Below are 22,937 nucleotides of genomic sequence, written 5' to 3'. Positions count from 1 at the left end.
GGGTGGGGGATGGGAAATGATTTTATGTATTACTAGAATTTGTTTCTACTATATAACTTAAAAGACGATCTTAGACTCACTCCTCTATAGTAAAAATGTAGCACATAAATATCTCCGACATCTTGTTAATAATAGTATACTGATATATTTTGCATAAAACCGAACTCGTTTAATTGATATATGACTAAATTAATATTATTAGAATGGAATTCAATTCCAATGATCCAAACAGGGAGTTAGTCTATTTTATATCTATATCTTGAAAGAGCAATTAAGTGAAGAGGATTTTATCTTTTCTTCTTATTTCAAACTTGGTTTAGTTTTGTGCTAACTTCTAATTTTAGATCGAAATTGTGTTTGAAATTATGCTTTTGCAGAATCACCTATTCATCCTCTCTAGATGCTCTCATAAACAGTATGGTTGCCTTGCATTCTAATCTTGAAGACCATACAATTGTTATCTGTAGGCATTCTTTGTTGTGCAATCTCCCTTCATCCTCGAGCCGACACGAGGGACGGCCATGTCCTACGAGGCGTTGGTGGTCCTCGAGTGCCTGCTCACCAGCGGCCTCGAGGACGTGCCCTGCGAGTTCCTAGCAGACATGCGCGCCATGCACAATCTCCGCAGCTTCAACTACGTCGACAACAAGGGCTTCAACTAGAGCCCCTGCATGCCGCGCCAGACCGACAGCGTCCTGTCGCTGCTCACGGACGCCGACCGTCTCAGGGAGGCGCGACGCAGGGCCATCAGGGTCTCCCACGAAGTGCAAGGTGCGCGACGGCGGCTTCGATAGCCCGACGTCGTCGTCCTCCCCGTCCTTGGCCTCGGTCTCCGCCTACTCTAGGACCTCGCGCACCTGGTGTCCTGGTCCTTCGGCGGGTCTCCCACTTCTCCGACATCACCACAACCATGTGCCCTCCTCCTACATGACCGACGACTACCGTTGGGCCTCGTCTAATTACAAGAGCTGCAGCTGCAGGTGGGCAGACAGGTTGGTCGAAGGCGAAGGCGAGGACCAGCACCAGTGGCTCACGGACGACGCCCACTATAGGTAAGCTACTGGGGAGATGGACTTACCGGATCTGTTTGGGTCCGTTTGCACGTAACAAACACCAAAACAAATATTGAGCCTTTAAGAGATATATTTTAAAAGTTTATAGATCAGATTAACACAGCCGCACAAATTTAAGAATCGGAAATGCACTTTAATCTTCTTTTAAACCTCTACGCTTCTCAAATTAGACACGAGATCACTGCTAGCACATGCTTGGGCTAAAAATTCAACCCAATAGCTTACATTTGCATGCTGCCATGAACACTAAGAGAGGTAACCTTTTACACACTGAGAATGTACAAAGCGTATGTCATCTACGACCAGCTTATTTCCGGCCACACCTGCAACTCAACCGAGGGCAGATCAGGGTCTACGCAGCAGCTCCTGCACCGTTTGAGCGAGCCTCGGTTCGCTCTTGATGCCCTGGATCCACCTTGCGCTGATCCGGACGTTCTCAAGGCTCTGCTTTAGTGTTCTCTCGAATTCAGGCTTCTTGCGGGTTGCGAAGAAGCGGGAGAACTCTGCTGCCTTCTCGTTGGAGGTGAACTGATGGCCAGAAATTGAGGAGCTCGATCGATCATTTGGTACATATATTGGAGGAGTAGTATAACAAGCACGAGCAGTTTGAAAATGACGTGTGGCCTTAAACTTACCAATGTGACGACGTATCTGATAAAACCTCCTGCTTGTGTGTCCCCGTATTTCCTTGTCACACGATCCCAGTTATCCTTCACCAACAGCAGAACAAATGTTACGTAAGCAACTTGCTTCCAAATATTTCAAGGTTTACTACATGAAAATTTGGCCATTTCCTAATTTGGCCCTCCTAATCTAGAAAATATTTGAGCTATCCATGGAAGAAAGTTAGTGTAATTCCAAAGATTTAGCTATGACAAAACTGCATAAAGACATAGCAGCAAAATAGTTCCTTTAGGGCTACTTTGGAAACCACATTTTTTCAAAAAAAAATTAGTTCATTTTCCCTTGCGGGTCGTTTGAATCCCTTCATTTTACAGGAATTAAAATTCACTTAATAAAGTAACATATTTAGCTTGGAATTCGACATTACACCGCTTTCAAAAGTTCTGATATAAGCTTATCTTAAATTCATGGGATTGGGGATGGGAAATTATTTTATCTATTACTACAATTGGTTTCTACTCTGTATCTTACAAAACGATCTTCGACTCACTTCTCTATAGTAAAAATGTAGCACATAAATATCCTCGGCATCTTCCTAATAATAGTATACTGGTATATTTTGCATAAAACCGAATTAGTTTAATTGATATATGCCTAAATTACTATTATTAGAATCGAATTCAATTCTAATGATCCAAACGGGATGTTGGAAAAATAGGAATCCTTTGGAAAAATGGAGTTCCCAAGGGCTAGTTTGGGAACCCCATTTTACCAACGATTTTTCAATTTTTCAAGAGAAATTAGTTTATTTTGCCTTGGAAAATAAGAATCCCTTGGAAAAATAGAGTTCCCAAACTAGCCCTTTCCAAAGGGATTTTCATTTTTCCAAACGGAAAATTAACTAATTTCTCTTGTGAAAGTTTTTTTTCGACCAAGTGGAGAGACGTCCCCCTGACTTTTTCACTTTAAGAAGTTGATGCCGCGACTCGAACCCGGGCTGGCACAGCAGACCGCTTCTCTTGTGAAAATGAAAATCCCTTAATAAAATGAAGTTGTCAAACTAGCCCTTATAAAATTCTCCCGGAATGTTTTCAACTTTCCATGGACGACAATACCCTGAGGCTTGTTTGTCGGGCAGGAATTCCAAAACACCAATAGGAATCCCATATTTGGAACAGTCATACAGGTCCAGGAGTTTCAGCTTGTATGTTGAAAATGAAACAAATTTGATGACTTCTCTACCTTTCAGTATAATTCATTAAAACATACTTTACCTTCAACCACACCCATGCGGTATCACGCGTCTCCACGTCAAGACCTTGAAGTACATAATATGCATCTTGCTTGCGAAACTGACAAGTAATAGACGCAAGTGAGACTTCATAAGAGTACAAGCGCATCCGATTGAACTTCCACGGTCATGGTGGAGAAACAACAAAGAAAAAAACGGAAAAGAAAATGAAGAGGTCAACCTCATTGGTAAAAAGAAGATTCAGTGATTCAAGAACAATATTCTCGTCCTTACAAAAGCACAGTGTGCCTGGAACAAGGAAACAGCATTCAGAACAACCCGACACGTCAGCAGGCTTTGTTAAATCAAGAGTGGTTAAAAAGCCACATACTTAGGACACGCCCCCTTTCCTCTGCTTCATCTGACTCCCTGTAGACTTTCAGAAGATCATTATAAGCAGATCTGTATGAAGCAGTTACATTCTGCATTGCAGCTAGGTATGCAGCCTGTAGTGCATCGCAAAAAATATGAGGTAGGTCAAACGCAAGAGCATCATATAAAGTAAGGAAAAAGGCAGGACCTTTCTGGTATCAGGACGAAGAAGAGAAGTGTTCCGATCATGTACAAAGATACTGAAACGCCTAGCTCCCTCATTTATACTCTTATCATGCCCAAGTTTGACAAGAGCAACCAAGAGCACTGGTCTAAGCAACGAGTCCAGGTGGCTCTCACCATTCTTGAGGTCCCAACCTAATTTTCTGGAAAAAAATAAACAAGGAGACTGCCATGCGGTCAAAGTCTCTATGTTGGCAAACAGAGTACTGCTGAAACACTACATCTGACTGTATGACAAGGCATGTTAGCAATAGCAAACAGGCAAATAGAAACAAGATGACTCTCAGCGCAATGACAACTAAAGAGACTCAAAAGCAGGCAAGACATGGTTTGACATACACAGCAGGTGGCAGAAGAAGCTTGATCAGAAGTTGTTTGATGTCACCGACCAATCCAGGAGTAGCATCAACCGATATTTTAGCAATACTTAAACTCGCCTGTGAAAAGCGAAATGAAATAGCTTGATAAATATCTTCAAATAAAAATATTCAAGATCATGGAATTGATTGGTTATACAAGATTTACGTACAGTATTTATGTGTGAAAGAACACTGTAATCAGCCTCCTCGCGGTAAGCATACAGTAAACGTAGCAACGATGTTAAGGTTTGTTTGCAGGCCATAGATAAGGCCAGTGAATCTTCCACAATGCCTGCAATGTTAATTTTATGATACTTGTCACTAAAGTAGTGACAAGAAAATTATTAGTATCACATGTGGTTCTTACCAATTTTATCCATTACAGACAGCTTCTTGGCCTGCAATGCATTTTGAAGTGCAGCTGCAAGTTTATCGTCATATTGGACTCTATAAAATCCTGTTTGATTAATGTTCAACTTAATCCAAAAGTTTCCACCCTTCTCTTGGTTACCACACTGTGAAGCAATGTCTCTTATATCCAGCCTATCACTTTTGCCTTTCAGTAGAATTTTTTTCTGTGTATAATATGAACCACAGTCTGCAGTTATAGGAACAATCCACATTCTGGGGCCAGAGGACCCATCTAACAAAAACTGTGCCTGAAACAGAAGAAACAGTAACTTCATAAAGGCTGAAGCAAAAGAACATACTATAGAAATCCACAGGTCCATGAACTAGCATACCAAATTTTCCATTAAAACAAAATATCATGTTTTGACACTCAATAGAGCAGGTCACATGTTGATGAGTGCAAAGATTACACGGGAAAGACAATGTATTATAAAAACCTGTTCAAGTTCCAGATAATTCCCTTGAAGCTTTGCATTAATAACAGGGTACCCTTGTTGCTTTGTCCATGTAGTCATCATATTCTTGATAGGTTCACCAGAATTCTCTTCAAGAACAGCCCAAAGGTCCTCGGTTTTAGCATTTGAGTAGGCAAATTTTCTTATATATGAAGCCAACGCTTTCTGAAAGATTATTTTTCCCACATTTAGCACAATGAGAAGTATTAGGAGTATTACTCAAGAAATCAGAGAGTTAAAGCAAACAGAACTGGACAGAAAAAGGCAGGAAAAAATCGGCCTTTACTAAATAATATAATATCGTAAAAGCATAAGTTGGATACAGATAGAAATTGTTGAAGTGTATAAGTGGATTGACTACCTTCTCCCATAAGCTTAAGCTTTTGGGTTGATTGGTTAGCACGTCCACTCTAACATGGTATCAAATACAGAGGTCTCGAGTTCAAATCCTGGCAGATGCTTTATTTATGCCTCCACCCATTTTTTTTCTCGAACGCGCAAGAGACATGCACATCTTTTCATTAAGAAGGAAGAGAAAAGGATCCAAAATGGATCAGTACAAGAAGACCCCCATTACGGTGGTCGAAAGCAAAGAAACAAAAATACATCCATAAATAAAAGGAACCAGAAACTACTTTGATCTAAAGACCTAGGATTGGGGCTGTTAGGAGATCTAAGTTTGTAGCCCCTCCTAACACCCACAGATTCCTCTCCTCCTCGGTTCTCTTGATGGCTTCATTAAGGCAGGGAGAAAGGCCATCAAAAACACAGACGTTTCGATGGTTCCACAATATCCAGAGGCCGAGACTGATAAGCGAGTTTAGTCCTTTTCTGGCAATTCCATGTAACTGATCACTACATCTTTTCCACCAGAGCATGGTATTCTCTTCATAGACATAAGGAGTGAAATTCTGGAGGTTAACATTTGTCAGCAGCTTGAACCAGTAAATGCCTCCACCCATTTATTTCCACGTTTGTGCCTTTCTCTCTAGCTACACATGAGTGGGGGCGTTGAAGTGTATAAGTGGATTGACTACCTTCTCCCATAAACTTAAGTTTTTGGGTTGACTGGTTAGTGTGTCCACTCTAATAGAAATCAAGATAACTTGCAATAAAAGAATGACCAAGTGAAAAACAGCTATAGCTTACTCTGCCATTCTTTCTTAACAATTTGGTTTTTAAACTTGTGCACACTACAATAACACAATTAGACTCCAATGGTAACATAAACATATTCCAGGGTTAAAAAAAGTAAAAGAAGATCCTTGCTAACAGTTATGAAACTCCTTTCAGTGACTTCCTATGGACCATTGTCACTTAATTAACCGATTTCTCTACTCTATTTCTCATCTATGAATCATCCAAATTTAGGGTCTCTTTTGATTGGTCTTTTGAAACTCCGCCTATGTTGTCTCAGCATATGTTGGTGCAGCATAGCCTGGTCCCAAGTCCAAGTACAAGGAGGAGGGTTGCGTTAGGCGTGGCGAGCCAGCTATAAAAACTTAGCCATTTAAATGGAGATGAAACCCAATAGAAAACCGTTGGGGCGTAACCCTCTTAGCAACACGCCATATCGGAACCCGGGTACGGTGTTAAATGGGCAAGGGTCGGGCCACCACCCCCTTGGTGGCGCGTCGTGTCGTGATCTGGATGCGGTGTCAAGTGAGCAAGGATCGGGTCGTCGCTTCCTTAGTGGCGCGCTACATCGGCGCCCGGGTGTACTGACAAATGTGCAAGGGTCTTCACATCTGTCTCAACGGGTGCGAGGGGTAAGGAAGCTAGTTGAGCCGACTAGGATCCGTGTAGGTAGTTGGAACGTAAGGTCCCTTACAGGTAAGCTGAGAGAGTTAGTCGATGCAGTGAGCAGGAGGTGTGTTAATATCCTATGTGTCCAGGAGACAAAATAGAAGGGGCAAAAAGCGAAGGAGGTGGAGAACACTGGTTTCAAACTTTGGTACTCAGAAACAGTGGCAAACACCAAACTTTGGTACTCTGGGAAGACGGTGCCCGCGTTGGTGAAGAGGCCAACGTCAAGGAGAATGGCTGCGGCGGTGATGGTTGTGCTGCGCACGCCACACCCCAGACCGCGCCTGCAGTGGTGATGGCGAGGCCGGGGCGCAGGCCCGCGCTCATGCCAGCAGTGTTGAAGGCGGCGACGTGGCGGCATGGCCCCTGGTGGCAAGGGAGGCGCTAGAGGGCAGGGTCTCCATGGGGAAGGGAGCCGACAGGGGTGGTGGCCGGCGGAAGAGACTGGCAGCAGGAGAAGCTGGCCGGTTGGGAGAAGAGAGGTACCAGCGGGCAGGGGGAGGTCGGCGGCTGGGGGTGGAGGGAGGGGAGGGGAAAGAAAAATTTGAACTTAGCTCTGATACTACGTGGGAAACCCTAACCCCAATCAGGTTTGGGAGTGCATATATATAAGCCAAGAGTTGGGCCAAGCCCATTACACTGAGAAGTAAACAGGTAATTACACGGAGACTGACCAAAACTCTAACACGGGATTCTAACACTAATCGATATCAAAATAGAAGGTAAAGAGATCAGGGAGATTTCATACAACTTTGAGCAGCATACTACAGCAGAAGATGCTGACTCAGCATTGCAGAATATTAAGGCTTGAATAGTGAAACAGAGTTTCAAAGAGAGCCAATCCAAACCTGAAAACGCTCTGCACCAAGGTAATTATGTAGCATGCGAATAACAGAAGCACCCTTATCGTAGCTTATGGCATCAAAGATTTCATCAACTTCAGTGGCATGATGTATTTCAACCTAGCGGGGGGAAAGGGAATATTGTTACCAAAATGAACCACAAGCTAGTACCTATAGACAAGGGAAAAAGTTAGCATCAACAGCTAAGTTATGGATTTGATTTCTGAAAATGTTCCATAAGTTTTAAGGGATCTTTTATTAAAAATGCACTACAGCTTATTCTTCAACTTATACTCCTAAAATAGTTCAAGAGTGAGTCGATGGTTCCAGTACATAAAAGGCTTGTGACCCTCTTAGCCCAAGTTCGATCCCAGGTAATAGAGTTGGTCCAACCCAAAGTAAATAAATAAATAAATAAAAATTCTAACGAAAAGGAAAGGAAAAGAAGCAAAAAAAGTCTCTAATCTTTAACTAGTGTTACCAAGGACACCTGAGCCCATAATTTTTTCCCCAAGTCTGTTACTGAATACCCACATTGCAACCAGACACTTCCGTCTGATTTCAAGTTCTATTTGCCATGTGCATAAGTATTTTGTCAAATCAGACACCCAAGTCCAAGAAGATTTTGGCACCCATGTTTGTGTCCAGGTACAACTAGAACTAATTAAAAGGAAACCAATAGAAAGAAAGAAAAAGGATGGTACATGAATAGCCAATTGTTTTAATGTGAGGAGACAGGAGTTTATCATATATATCCTTGTTATTTTAATTATCAACAATTGTGCACCACAATGAACTCGTATATTTCTGCTGGACCTCAGTAAACATTTACCACTAGATTGTGGTCAAACTTAAAAGCATGTAATGTCTTTAGTTGTATACAAAGCGATGAAAAAGCAGAACGTATGAAAAACAGTTAACTTTCAAACTATTGGACAGGGCCATAGCTCATAGTAAATCCCAAAGGAGGGTTACCTCAATAGGGTGAGACTCTTCAAGTGAATCCAATTTGAGACCAGCGGTTGTGTCATCAAGAAATTGTGTCCAGATATTCCATTGCGGAAAGAAAGAATTTACAGCTAGATTACTCATCTGTTAAAAGAAAATTCTATTTACTCAATATATAGTGGCAGCCTACGAACTGAAACATCGAAATGTTAGGTTCTAAAATTGATTACCCATGTAGCAAAACCTTCATTTAGCCACAAGTGGGTCCACCACTCCATGGTTACAAGATTGCCAAACCACTGATGAGCCAGCTCATGTGCTACAGTAATTGCAATCTAAAACAAAGAAATTTGAGGTGGTTAAAGCAAGGACTTCTCTACATCTGGTATTTGATCGCCTGAAATGACCAATCTAACTATGAATTCAATGCAATCCTGTATTTTTATTACAGAAATAATATTATCTGATTCCCAAATATGGTAGCAACTTGTCATTTATAACAAGTGAAAGCTAGATGGTGGAAAGTTGTGAACAAAGAGTCTGAGTAACGAAAGGTACACTCTGTTTGCTGGATTCCATTGAAGACTCCTCATCAAAAAGCAAAGCCACTTCGCGGAAAGTAACAAGCCCATAGTTCTCCATGGCTCCAGCAGCAAAATCAGGGATAGCAACCATATCCAATTTGGGAAGCGGATAAGGAGTACCAAAGTAACTAAAAAATGAAGAAATGAACTTTATATTAGTGGTTCTATCCTATTGTAACCATAACTATTCATAAAATGTTGTTATGGTTCTGCAAGCTTGTTTAGTAGCAAGAGTGTGGTTGATCATACTCTTTATAAAGATGCAATGATTTGATTCCAACATCTAGTGCAAACTTCCCTTGGCTACTCTTGCCAACTTGAGTGTATACACGAACTTTTGTGCCTTCATACAATTATTAAACAAAATTAAGAAAATGGAATGCAATGGGGAAAAAGATGATACTGACTTTGTGCATGTTCATGTTATTTATTTTATTATTTATATATTTATCAGCGTCCGGGGAAAGGCATCCCTGCGAACACAAGGTTGTATGTCCCTTATGGTTCGGGTTGATGATGAACATAGTTGTTAAGGCGGTAAGGCGAGCGACCCCCTTTTCACCTTTTAAGCGATAAGGCGTAAGGCGAGGCGACACCTTACTAATATATAAAAAATAGGCAATAAAAACAGAATATATAGGAATATAGTCTCAAATAGATAAGGATAATAGTATTAAAGTAGCAAATAGGAGTGCAAGTTCAACATAAACCAACATCATAGACATAAAGTTCAGTATAAGTAATAGATAGTAGTAGTAGTAGTAGTAGTCGTCGTCTAGTAGAGTAGATAACACTCTCATCTCTCAAGCCTCAATGGCTCAATCTCAAAGATCATCATCAAACTCATTATGGGGTGTAGGATTCTCTTCTCCATCATCTTCCTCCTCGTTTGCCTCATCACTATCACTCATACCAATGTCACCTTGTGGATCCACCACTTCATTGCTTGAATCTAGGGCTGGAAACGAGCCGAGCCGAGCTCGGCTCGGTGCGGCTCGGTGCCTGAACGAGCTCGGCTCGGCTCGGCTCATCCATTCCACGAGCTGGCGAAAGAGGCTCGGCTCGACCTTGGCTCGCGAGCCGGCTCGGCTCGGCTCGCGAGCCATATTCTGGTACTTATCGTTGCATTATTTGGTGAATTAACATTATATAAATTTGAAATATAGAATCATCATTCTACATTATGAGTAAATTAAATTATAACTTGTAATATATTCATCATCAAAGACTAAAAAATGAGCTATTATCCATAAAATTATCTAATATTCATTATTATTCCATAAATTGATCATTTTTGCAAGGCTCGCGAGCCGGCTCGCGGGCTGGAACGAGCCGGCTCGGCTCGACTCGCTGCAAAAACGAGCTCGAAGAAGGGGCTTGGCTCGGCTCGTTCGAGGCTCGCGAGCCGCTCCGAGCTCGAGCCGGCTCGCGAGCCTCGAGGTAATTTTCCAGCCCTACTTGAATCATTTCCATCATCCTCCTCACCTTGTTCATCTTCCTGTGCCCTCATTGTACTAAGCCTTTGGTAGGTGTTTGAATACATACGAGCTTGTCTTGAAAGTTGCGGCCTCGAAGGGACTCAGATGCTCTAATGGCTTCATCAACTTGTTCCCATGTCAAGTTATGCTCATCATCATCCCTACCAGCATGTACAACCGATGAGTGTACCCACTCATTGTCCCAATCAAAATCGTCAAGCACTAATGGGTCATAACTTGTGCCACCCGTCTCCCTCCTCTTTTGGAACCTATTTTGCATCTTCCGGTTGTATGATACAAAGACTAAGTCATTTAGCCTTTTGTTAGCAATCGATTCCTCCTTTTTGTGTGCATCTAAAAAAATGAGAAGAGTAAATGATAGTCATACAATACATGAATATTAATTTATAAACACAAGTCAACTTATACTCACAAATTCAAAGGTACTCCAACTCCTCTCACAACTGGGTGATGAAGCACATAGACTAGCCACACGCTTTGCAAACCTTTGCAATTCGAAGGCACGACCACCATACGAACGCCACCAATCAACGATAATAACATGTCACATGACACATACATATTAGGGACATTGAAACATGTAGCATGCTGAAATTAACAAAAGCACATAGACTTACGAGGGCTTTTTGTTTCAATGTTTGCAAGTGCCAATTTGCTTGAGAAGATAGGGCTACATTGTTCCTCAGAATGCATTGCAAATTCATCAATCTTAGACCGAATAGCATCATCCGGTTCCATTCTTTCAAGCACATCATTAAAGTAGCTACTTAGCTCTGCAACATACATATCATCTCCTTTGTTTTTAATGGCAAAGAATTTTCCCGGATTCAAATACAATGCAGCACCATACAATGGATGGTCCATTTGCGACACCCATCGACGCTCAACAATACTCAAGACTCTTTTTAGCAAAGCTTGCTTTTTTTTATGTAAAGCTAAGCTTTATCCTCTCTTTTGCACTATCCATTAGTGTTGCAACTTCCACCATGGCAAGCTTCTCATCACCATCGATCGCCCTAAGGACAATAAGAAGTGGTGCTGAAGCTCTAAGGCAATCTTCAACTGTGCTCCAAAACATTGAGGCTAGAACAATGTCATAAACTCCCTTCCCAGCCTCTGTTTTTGACTACTTGTTTGACTTCCATGCATCCCTTCCCACCCTTCAAATGATTTCTATGCTTATGTAGGCTCTTCAAAGTAAGGAAGCAAGTGACAAACCTAGTGGCTCCAGGTCTAACTAGGTCCATGCCACCTGTTTGCTCCCTCATTCCACTAAGGATCCTTCCATGCCTATAAATAAAAGTGGTGACTCGTTTGGCTAGAGCAATTGTTTCCTTGAAATCTTTCTACTTTCCAATATCTTCTAGCATTAGATCCAAGCAATGAGCTGCACAAGGACTCCAAAACAATGTTGGAATTCGATCCATGAGAATCTTGCCTGCAGCCTTATAATTGGCGCCATTATCTGTCACTACTTGAACCACTTTGTCTCTGCCAATATTATCAATCCTCTTCTCAAGCAAATCACCATGCATAGTAGCACTATGTGCTTCACTTGAAGCATCAACAGACTCTAAGAAGTAAGTCCCCTCAGGATTGTTCACAAGAAAGTTGATCAACTGATGTCCCCTCCTGTCAGTCCATCCATTTGACATATGTGTGCAACCATAAGTCTTCCAAGCTAACTCATGATAAACCCTCAAGTTAGTCACATCTTTGACACATTCAGCAAGTAAAGGCTCTTTAACCTCATGAATACTAGGAGGAACATATTCAGTACCATGTTGAGCAGTGGCCTCACAAGCAATGTGAAACTGTCTAGAATTAATGGCATTAAAAGGTACACCACACTCATAGAACTACATAGCTCATTGCTTGTTGACATAATCTTTGTCAGCCTTAGACTTAGTGCATGCTTCCATGGTGGTTTGGTGGTGTGACCCTGAGGAGCGCCTCTCATCCACAACTTGTTCAGTAGTTCTTCGAAGCATGGTTGCAATTTTCCCTTTTTCTTTTCCTTGTTTGATGTCTGTGGCTGTGCAGTTGTTCTAAACTGAAATGCAGCTCTCTTCCTTTTGGCAGTTGTCCCCGAGCTAGGTTGTTGCATAGATGTGGTGGAATCCTCTTCGCCTTGCTGCCCCTGACCATCATGATCATCATCATCAAGGAAAGTAGGCCTAGTCCTCTTGTTCTTGTCCAAATATGCCTTCACTTCTTTTCTAATCTCAGTTGTAGTCTTAGAACACATTAATGTGTCCGCATAACCACCAGCAAGATGTTCTTTTAACCTCTTGATTCCTCCCATTGTCACGGTCTTGCAAAGGTTGCATGTGACCTTATCTCGATTCCCAATCTCTATCCAATATCCATAGTTCCATCTAGGATCATTAGACTTCGCTCTGCGCTTTGGATCTGCCATAGGGTCAGTGTTTGAATCCACAGGCACAGAAGCGAGAGCAGAGCCTGTGCTCTCCATCACTGACCTACAAAGGTAATTGGGAACAACTAAACAACTGAACTGGATAAAGAGGCAGAGAGCAGATCAGCTGAGGGGGAGGGGGAGCTCACCGCGGAAGGGGGAGGGGGCGGAGCCTCACCAGGGAGCAGGGCAAGAGGACTTCGCCGGGTAGGGAGAGGTTGCGGGCTCGCGGTAGGGGGCCGCCGCCGCCGCCCGAATCTCACGTGAAGCCCTAACCGCGAGTCTAGTACGTGGACAGCTAACAGCAGCGAACATAAGGGTTTGGGGAGTGGAAAACTTTACAATCCGGCCAAACGCGTCTGCAGGGCAATGCCTTGTCTTCCTATGAAGCGCTAGGGCGACGCCCTAGCCAAGAAAGTAAGGCGAGCAGGACGCCTTGGACCTAAGCCTCGCCTTAGCGCTTAGGCGACGCTAAGGCGACGCCTTGACAACTATGATGATGAGTGATTGTCAACGTGTAGTGTCTCAGGTTGAGTCGTGGACTACACGAGGCGTGATTATGTGTGTGCAACCATGTCTTTCGGTTTGTGGTGTGCAGGTGTGGAGCACAGGGACAGTGGTCGATGCCGAAGGTGAAGGACATGCGGGTTCGTGTTGATGGACCAGGAGCGGTGAAGAACGAGCGTTGCCGCGCTAGGACTTGACCGAGGGACCAGGATTGTCGGGTGACTAGCCATGGTGGCTGACACCTGAGAACGCACTTGCGCGAGGACGTGGTGGAGCAGGTCGTGTTGCCGGCGCGGTCGAGGACTGACGGGACACGTGTCCAGGACGTGGGGGACGCGCACGCGGTGCAATACTCACGGTGGTTTAGTGGCTGATCCTCGAAAAAACAACCAGCGCTACGGACGGCGGGTTTTCGACCGAGATCGGCCTCAAAACTCGGTGGTGGCGGTTCCGACAGGAATCGGAGGCGGCATGTGGCGTCATCACGGAGGGTGCGTCGAGGAGAAGCAACTTCGTGTGGAGCGCGTAGCCGTCAGATCAATATCCCAGGAGTTGGTCCATTTCGCCCCGGCTAAATGGATAGGCACTACGTATCTAGGGGTAGTTTAGGAAGTAGTAATAACCCTCTATAAATAGATGGGTGGGCTGTTATTATAACCATCTCTTTGGCTTAGAGTTTTAGCAGTATTTGTTTTCAATTCCTAGAATAGCTCTAGCTTTGTAGCTAGAGGTCCACAGGGATTTGAACTCTTCGTCTGTGATTTTGTAATCTTCATTGTTTAATCTGATAAAGGGTGGCCAGTCCCGCCCACAGGTTTTGTTGGCTCTCAATCTCAGTTTTTGTCTTGGATGAAGTTTCTGAGTCATTTTGCTCTTGTGTTCTTTCCCTTTGTGTTGGGAGTTTGTTTTGGGGACACCAACTGTTGGAAGACCATCCCTTGATCATTTTAAGTCTCAGGTTTGAGCAGATCATGGGCAAGTTTCATTCTTCCTCAGTTTGAGTTCATTTGAGAAAACCCCAACAAAACCCCAATCACAACTGAGATTTTGAATCTGCGCTTGAAGTTTTGAGTAGCTCACGTTCATACTTCACGGATAGACTTCCTTCCCTCTACGCAAATTGTCTGTAAAGTTTGAAGAGGTTCTAAGCATTTTTGCCCAAGCGGCGCTGCCGCTCCTCTATCGGGCACTGTCGCGCAAGGTACTTTGATCCTTTCTTGCTCAAACTTCACGGTTCACCTCTACTCCCTCGTATCTTGATGCCTGCAAAATTTGAAGTCGTTCTGACAAAATTTTGTCGAGCGGCACTACTTCTCGACGATTTTTTCGGACTTTTCCCAGAACTTCTGGTGGTCCTTGAGGGTGTTCTTTGGAGTTTCTTTTGAAAGTTTGGGTTCCAAATCAAGTTCTTTTGTCCATTTGAGCTCTTATTCCTCTCTGGAACTTGGTAGGAGCAATCAATCAATTCGCGGTTGAGCTATTCTTTTGAGAAGTGTTTTTGGTGTCCCCGGAGGTTGGATTGGGTCGGGGAATCAAGCCACAAGCTCTTGATTGAGAAATTTTTAGGGGCTCCCATTCACCACCCCCCCCCTCTAGTCGCCTCACCGGTCCTTCAATCCCCTAATACTGGCAAAACGTCCTCCGAGAAATTTTGCCACATGAAGGAAGACCTGTAGTGGGTCCGACTAGTGCTAGCTCAACATCATTGGACATGTAGCTTGGAAACCATTAGGCCAAGCCCTAGAAGCGGCAGATCCTGGAGCCCTGCAGGACCGGAGGCCCTCACGCCAGGATCCTCCAACTCTCCAAGACACCCACGAGGCAGGAAGGCCACATGTTGTACAGCCCAGTGTCGTGTGACGACACCGGTGCCTCGTGCGACTCTGACCCGATCAATCACGTGACTCCTAGCTGTTGAGAGAAGGCTCTTGTACATCATATTTAAAGCAATGTTATGGTCGATGTTATGGTCAAAAGGCATCAATGCTCGTGGCGCAAGCGAACCAATACCACTATATTAGATGTGCAGGTGCAGGTGTCATTGTAATCACGCCTATGGTGGTGGGTGTACCCAAAGGTATTATAAAGTACAAGTTGTTATACTGTCTACCAACTATGTTGTACTCAATGGCATGGACACACCTACCGACCACTGCAGCACGACATGCTCAACACTAGCACGACCAAGGCATGCTCCACATACGACTTTGCAACTATGACAAGATAGGAGTAGTGGTTAGACCTCTATTGAACAGGGCCCAGTCGCGGAGCCAAGGAGGGGCATCCAGGGGTTTGACCCCCCCCCCCAACCCTCCTGTAATAATATACATATATATATATATATATATATAGAGAGAGAGAGAGAGAGAGGATGAATTATAGAGTTTTCATTGGTTAAAATAAAGTTATTTGTTCAAGCAAAAAAGTCGACGTATTTTCTAAAATATCAAATTTGTCGCTAATATTAAAACCGAAAAAAATCAACTAAAGTTGTCATCTGATGGTTGTCGTGTACACGACGAATTTGACATGTACCTGTGCAAGTTGACAAATTTTCATGGATCCTCGAGGCTAGTTGAATTTTGAATTCTACTAAAATTTTGATAGTTGCCTCATGAATACTAGAGTCATTATATAAAAGTTTAATCTCATCAATCGGACATTCATCTAGATGTCTTCTTTATTATTTTGATATTGTTACTGTGCCACAATTTTAGTTCAACAAATCAATTAGCTAGAAAATGAACTCATAGACTAGGACAATTTGTAAAGAACTAGAGTTCTTATTCCATGTCGAGTGCTTGATGTGGTCAAATCTACGAAAAAGCTTGATAACATCATACGGTATTTTTTCACCATATAGTGTTGATGAATTGGTCGGACCCCTTATGTCATAATTCTAGCTCCGCCCCTGACAGGGCCCACCATTCACGCAGACGCAGAGATGTAGCTCTTTCCTCCCTTGAGCTATAAAAAGGGAGTAGTGCAGTGTAGCGGAGGATCTGAAAGGTCCAAAGGTCCTAGTGTTTAGATAGAAAGTCCGAGGTCCGAACTTTCTTTGACTTTTGCCCTTTTTGGGACATAGACGAGAACTCTCGCTAGAACCAAAGTGAAGGAAGCTAAGCGGCCCTTTAGCTTAGATAGTATCTAAGCATGTAATCTTTGCCTCTGCTTCTATCAATTCATCCACCATAAAAAGGATGTAGGGTATCACGTTTGCGTGGCCTGAACCTCTATAAATCGTTTGTGTGCTTGTTGTCGTGCCAGTGCCCTGATCCAACAACCTCTAATGTACGCCCCTCTATCTCTATAACTCTACGTATTTATATGGTACCTTGGTACCTTCGTGTGATGGTGTCGTACATGTGAGAATATTTATCAGTAGGAGCTCACCCCTAATGTTCCTTAACAAAAAGATGATACATGTCAAAGTAATGCAAGAAAAGTAGAGTTGATACCTTCTGGTGTTACACCCTCTATATATTCAAACAAACCAATAACTATAGCCACTAAATAAGTAGACATAAGAGGTGATTCCACATAGTGAACAGTCCTGATAGGACCAGCAACTGTCTGATTAGCTATTGGCATATTGGACAATGCCACCATCCCAACATTTACTTCAAGTGTTAGCTTGAACTTAGCCTAAAATAGACATAACAAAATGGAAATGTAAGAAATAGTTGATATTTTATTAGGCTTGTGTACATGAGACTGGAAAGATCATAAAGCTACAGGTTGGAGTAGAACTTGCTACTACATATGTATTCTTTTAAGTGCAACAAAGATGTTGCTCAGAGCACAAAAGCCTAATAGATGAAACACTTGAAGGAGCACACCCATATTATTAGATATTTCATTTAGTACTATAATCACCTTGAATGCAGGCTCATCCCAGCATGGGAAGCACCGCCGAGCATCCACAGACTCAAATTGTGTCACTGCCATATTCTTCATCTTTCCCTTATACTGGTACTTGCTGCATAAAACAGCACTCAGGGTTATCAGCACAAGAAAAACACTTAGTAGAATGACGAGAAGGAACAAACAAAATGGATGCATAACGAACCCTGTTTTTGTTAACTTTAGAGTGTTTTCATGGTTGTGTCATAGAGCTCACAAATTTTAGGAGCTATACAATTAAAGGATTAAAGATACGACTAGAAGTCTCTCCTACCAGCAAAAGCAATTCATTTCAGCAACGCTCAATTTATAAGTGTCAAAAATGAGTTTAGGATCAGAGAAAACTCATACCTCCGGTAGAACCCCCTCATCTGGTCGTTGAGCGTGCCGTTGAACTTCATACTGAGCACGCCCTCACCGAGCACCAGGTCCTTGGAGAATCCGAGCACCAGGATCTCGTCGTCCGCGAAAAACACCACCTCCTTAGGCGCCAAATCCTTCAAAAACCGGCCCCGGACCGGCAACCGGCATCCGAGATGATATTTGGCGCCAAGGCAAGGACAAATATATGGCAACATTTTTCTTCCTTCGAGATAGTAAGGTCAGCGCGTACGTACCCGGAAACGGATGGAGGCGCTGTCGATTGAGAGGTCAGCAGAGTTGAGGACGAGGAAGCGGGTTGGCGCGGAGACAGCGACGGTGACGGCAGCAGTGCCCGAGAATGTGCAGGTGACGAGGTCGGGGCGCAGGCGCAGGTCGTAGCGGCGCGGCGCGGCGAAGCGCGGGAGCTGCGCCTGCCCACGGAACTGCGCCGCCGAACCGGCCAACGCCGGCGGCGGCGGTGATGCCGTTTCGACATTCGCGTCCTGCGTGACGTGAATAGAATAAGACAGTGGCCCAGATTCCTGACAAATTAGACTATCTGCAGCGGTTTTTTCTAATTTTTTCCTTCAATATTATTTTTGTGTCACATTATTAATATTTTATCTTCTAATTTTTTATCTTCCGCATGGCTTCCTCTTGTCATCCATCTATATTCCATTACAACCATAAAATATCAATTTCCAACAAACATATGTTTGGGGCTGCATAGTTCTCCCCCATATCCGGCGGACTACTGCCCATACCGCTTGTATTGTTGCGCGTAGAGGTTCAAATAGGGTGCATCGTTGCGGACGGTAGAGTAGCTCTGTAGCCGCTGCACTAGCGTCGGAGGAGCAGACGCAACGAGCGCTGCAGACAGTCTTACCTGTCTGATCCCCTATTTCAAAGTGTAGTTCTACTGTGTTCCCTATTTTACATTACTCTATCTTATTTCCTACTTCAAACTTTTTCTACAATTTCGTGTTCTCTATTTTACACTATCCGCTGAAAATTGTCTTACGTACGTCAAATTATAAGTAAGCCTGGCTAAAAGCATGTACAAACTAGATACTATGTTATGGTTCTCGAAGCACTAGATATATCTAAGAAACATTTTCATACAACCCAATGTATATGGTCTTGTATCTTATTCACTATGTGACTACGACTTATTTATGTAGGTTGTATGAGTAGAATCGTATATAGACTCATAGAACCATGTTATAGACGTTCTTCATCAAGATACCGTCTTTTATATTTTTTACACTTATCCACTTATTACCCCTAAAAATACGAGACATTCATGTGGGTTGTAAATGACCTAACAGCCTACACGAGACCCATACATAACAGGGTTGATTTGGTGACAAAGGGAGCATGGGAGGATTGGAGGGGATTTAGGGGGAAATGAACTAATTTTCCCTCAATCCTCTACAATACCCCGTGATCTCTGGTCACCAAATCAGCCATTATAGAGTAAAGCCCATCTAACGCTATCTCATGTCTAGCTTTGCGACCAAGATCAATACATAATCTTTGTATTATACTCGCTCCGTTCCAAAATATTTTTTTCTAGTTCTCCTTTTTTCGTCCACATTCGAATATAAAAATGAATATAAATATACATATCAACTACATTAATATTCATAGATTAATTAACAAATATATATATATATATAATCTAAAACGAATTATATTTTGAGACGAGGAGGGTATTATAGTATTTTGTAGATATTGTTACTCTCTTGGTTTTAAATTTGTCGGGTACCGTAATTAGGGGTACCCTCAATGCTCCTAAACACGGCTGGAAAACATCTTTAGAACAAACCGCAAAAGGCTGATAAGCACGATTCAAGTCAGGGCCTCAACTACCAAGGGACGCGACCTCATCCGAGCCCAGCCTCGGCCTCGGGCGGGAACAGTAGTCCCGGTCGGATTCACGCCTCGCCCGAGGGCCTCCTCAGGCAGTGAGCGCACCCTCGGCTCGCCCGAAGCCCAGCTTGGGCAAACTTTGTCGTGCAGCGACCTCGGCCAAATCGCCTTACCAACCGACCGTATCGTATGCGCATTTAATACGTGGATCGCCTCACACCTTATCCTGACACGCGTGCCTCAGTCGGCAAGGTCGAAGTGACCGCAGTCACTTCGCCCCTTTACTGACCGCTCTGACAGGAAAGCAGCGCTATTCACCCCGTTCCGACTATTGTGCCAACCACCAGGGTAAAGCTGAGTCATGACCTCCCCCGAGTTCAGCCTCGGGCGCAACAGGGAGCTCCGCCTCGCCCGACCCTCAGCCTCGCCCTCAGGAGGAGTCACGTCCTCGCCCGACCCCAGGCCTCGGCCTCAGGAGAAGTCTCCGCCTCGCCCGACCTCGGCCTCGGACCAACTGCGCTACAGGGGATACATCATTACCCTACCCCTAGCTAGCTGCCTCAGGCTACGAAGAAACAAGACCGGTGTCCCATCTAAGGTTACTCCGGTAACAGGTAATGATGGTTCCCCGCGTGCGCCCATGACGTCGGTTGCTCTCAACCCTCTACGGAAGCAAGGAAACGTCAGCAGGATCCATGCCGCACCGCCAGCTATGCTTCTACAGGGCTCAAGACACTTCTCCGACAGCCACGTTAGCACACGTACAGCCGTACAGGGCTTAAGGCACTTCTCCGCCAGCCACGTTAGCACATAGCTACACCCCCATTGTACAGCTGGGCATCCCCTTGTATCTATAAAAGGGAATGTCCAGGGCCTTCCTAGAGGCAGACAAACAGACGCAGACGCGGAGACGGACGCACACAGGGACAGGGCGAGCGAAGAGAGGCAGGCAGGGTAGGAGAGACGCGGAGGAGGCTAGCTCAGACAGCTCACCTCAAGGCCAAACTCTCTCTCTCTTGCTCGCTCTCGCTCTCTCGCGACGCTTGTAACCCCTACTACGAGCACCCTGGTGCAAGATAATATAAGCCTCATTCCCTCTCTTGTGTTCCATCTTGCATCAACACATCTGGACAGGGGCACGCAGCAACAAATTCACTGGTCGGTTGACGGTCCTCGCGGGTCCGAAACGCCGACAAAATTATAAATAGTTTTGATTTTTAGTCTTTTCTATATACATAAATATGATTAATATCTTGATATATACAGTAAAAGTTATACTTATTTATAAAAACAAGAGTATTAGTTAAAATGTCATAGTATTAGAGATGGCTCAATACAATTGTTGCATAACCCATAATCCCGTATTAGTGACGAGAGTACGAGACCTACATATATGACCGACTTTACCTGTTCTAAAGTATAGGACTTCAAAATTTTATGCTAGATATTTTTTTTAATAAACTAAGCATGTTTATACTCTTTCTGCTCGTAATATGTTTTGCCTTCTTAATGTTGTCTTGTCTAGATATATAGTAAAACATATATGTTTTAAAAAAATGACAAAACATTATAGGAACAGATGGAGTACAAACATACTGCAACCCGGATGGGTTTATTTGAATCCAACGTAAAATACAATCTAAGCAAGTTTATTCAAAAGTACAAAACCGAATGAGTTCATTTGAATATTATCGCAACAAAAGTACTAGTAGACTGTATATGTGGCGATCTAGCGCTACCTTGTTGAAGGAATAGCGGGCAAGTACTCCTGCGGTCTCCCCGGCGAACACCATCTTCCTGCCGTCGAGCGGCCCAGAGTCGGCACCACTGGCGCCCGGCAAGACTGAGACGAGCAGCAGCACCACCAGCAACGACGTCATGCCGGCGCCGGCGGCCGTTGCCGTGGGCAGTCTCTGCATGATTCTCGTCGTTGTTCTCTCTCTGTCTCGATCGACCGAGATCAGGTCGTCGGTCGACACACTCTGTCAGTGAGACTGCCTTGGGTTGAGTTGGGATCGGACTCGGGAGAGAGTGCGTTATTTAGTGGTGGTGCGTTGACTGGGAGAGAGTGATCGGAACCGGGGAGGGGCGGAGGGGGGGACGATGAAAAGGTCGTCGGAGAACCCCGCGGATCGCGCAAAAGAATTGGATCATGTGAACCGACGCATTCCGGGGCAGGCATGCAGGGGCAGAGGGCAGACAGACCAGCAGAGTGGCAGGCAATGCTGCTGGAAGTGGTGGAGGGTCTCACTCTCGCTCTCACGTGCCGACAAGGGCCTCCTGTCTGTCTGCCTCGCCCATCACTGCAATAAAAAGCTTTACGAAGAGAGTTTTCTTGGACCTTGCTCTTGTTGGAAACGATGGGCCGGGGTTCCATGTACTGTACTGTATCCGCTCACGTGGTGGTTTATGACCCATTGTCCATTGATATTACACGGTCAATGCAAAGTTAAGCTAATAAATAGTACAGTATATTTATTTATACAAAAAAGTGTATATAACTCTCCGATCTTCACAGACCGTCTGATTATTTATCTACATCATCTCATCTTGAATCACCGCATGCGTTTACTTTATTTAAGATTATGTTTGGTAGCTTGTATGTAAAAGTCATAGTCTGTATGAGTGGATGCAAAATAAGTCATTTTGATGCTATTAACCTGCATCCACTCATACGCTTAAAATTATTGTATATGGCTGGCTAGTGCGGCGTCAGCCTGCGCATGGACGTGCAGCCATCCAATCGGGCTGAGAGTGATCTAATTACCCAGGGCCGGTCCTCACATTTTCGAGGCCCTGAGCAAAAGAAATATATTTTCTAGGCCCTGAGCAAAAGTTAATATTGAGGCCCCTCCTATCTCCATATATGTGTATATATGTATAAATGTATAATATATATATATATATATATATTTATATATAGAAACTTATATATGGTGAAAGCATCTAGGCCCCTGATTGGTTTTAGTGATTAATGACAACGTAATATTACATGTGACTAACATGTGTTTTGCAGAGGCAAATGGTAAGTTAGGTCGCATTACAGGTAGATGTACTACAACGGTGAAAACAATCTCGGAGATAAGAACTTGAAGCGACAGCTAAAGCGAAGAAACACAAAGTGAAGGTCTTCGTATTCCGAGTGTCAAGGAGTTGCGGACACTCGTGATATTTTATCTTAGCCGTACTATAAAGAGGGGTTGTCGATGAGTAGTTTGACCAAGAGAGTTCTAGTGTAGTGTTGATGCATATTCACACTCACATATAGTGCTAGGTGTCACTCTAGAACATACTCACGAGTTAGAACGAAAACCGATTTGAAAAACAGCAGAAAATAGAAATTAGGGTTTCTGTCTGTAGGGCATCGGACTGTCCGGTGCGCCCTCTGTTAGATGGGGCCAGGTTGGCCCGGGGAAGGGTTTCCCC

At 43.8% G+C, this 22,937-nt stretch overlaps 1 protein-coding gene across 2 annotated transcripts; it reads right to left on the bottom strand.

Moving 5' to 3' along the window:
- Positions 1-1,125: 1,125 nt before the first annotated feature.
- Positions 1,126-21,816, bottom strand: LOC103634048 (aminopeptidase M1-C). 2 transcript variants are annotated; one of them, XM_020540886.3, is made up of 20 exons: positions 21,251-21,816; positions 17,894-18,142; positions 17,628-17,773; positions 17,250-17,352; positions 16,832-17,018; positions 9,198-9,291; positions 8,923-9,076; positions 8,595-8,699; positions 8,392-8,508; positions 7,423-7,536; positions 4,751-4,933; positions 4,270-4,561; positions 4,073-4,194; positions 3,883-3,980; positions 3,509-3,686; positions 3,320-3,434; positions 3,170-3,237; positions 2,972-3,049; positions 1,709-1,783; positions 1,126-1,601 (listed from the first exon to the last, which is right to left on the bottom strand). In XM_020540886.3, exons 1-20 carry the CDS (start codon positions 21,428-21,430, stop codon positions 1,419-1,421), a joined length of 2,841 nt encoding a protein of 946 aa, XP_020396475.1. In that variant the 5' UTR covers positions 21,431-21,816; the 3' UTR covers positions 1,126-1,418. The 2 variants fall into 2 exon arrangements, 1 of the variants encoding a protein (XP_020396475.1); XR_004851467.1 differs by having other exon boundaries at positions 1,144-1,601; positions 3,320-3,357.
- Positions 21,817-22,937: the final 1,121 nt, after the last annotated feature.

This window comes from Zea mays, chromosome 7 (assembly GCF_902167145.1).
Source record: "Zea mays cultivar B73 chromosome 7, Zm-B73-REFERENCE-NAM-5.0, whole genome shotgun sequence".
Taxonomy (NCBI): domain Eukaryota; kingdom Viridiplantae; phylum Streptophyta; class Magnoliopsida; order Poales; family Poaceae; genus Zea; species Zea mays.
The sequence above is the reverse complement of the archived record's forward strand: the minus strand, read 5'-3'. Positions and strand labels throughout refer to the sequence as shown.

Coding starts and splice junctions, on each gene's coding strand:
- LOC103634048 (XM_020540886.3), bottom strand. CDS start 21,430: ATGCAGAGACTGCCCACGGCAACGGCCGCCGGCGCCGGCATGACGTCG. Junction 9,077..9,197: donor TCATTGCATCTTTATAAAGA/GTATGATCAACC, acceptor TTCATTTTTTAG/TTACTTTGGTACTCCTTATC. Junction 4,195..4,269: donor GTCTGTAATGGATAAAATTG/GTAAGAACCACA, acceptor TTAACATTGCAG/GCATTGTGGAAGATTCACTG.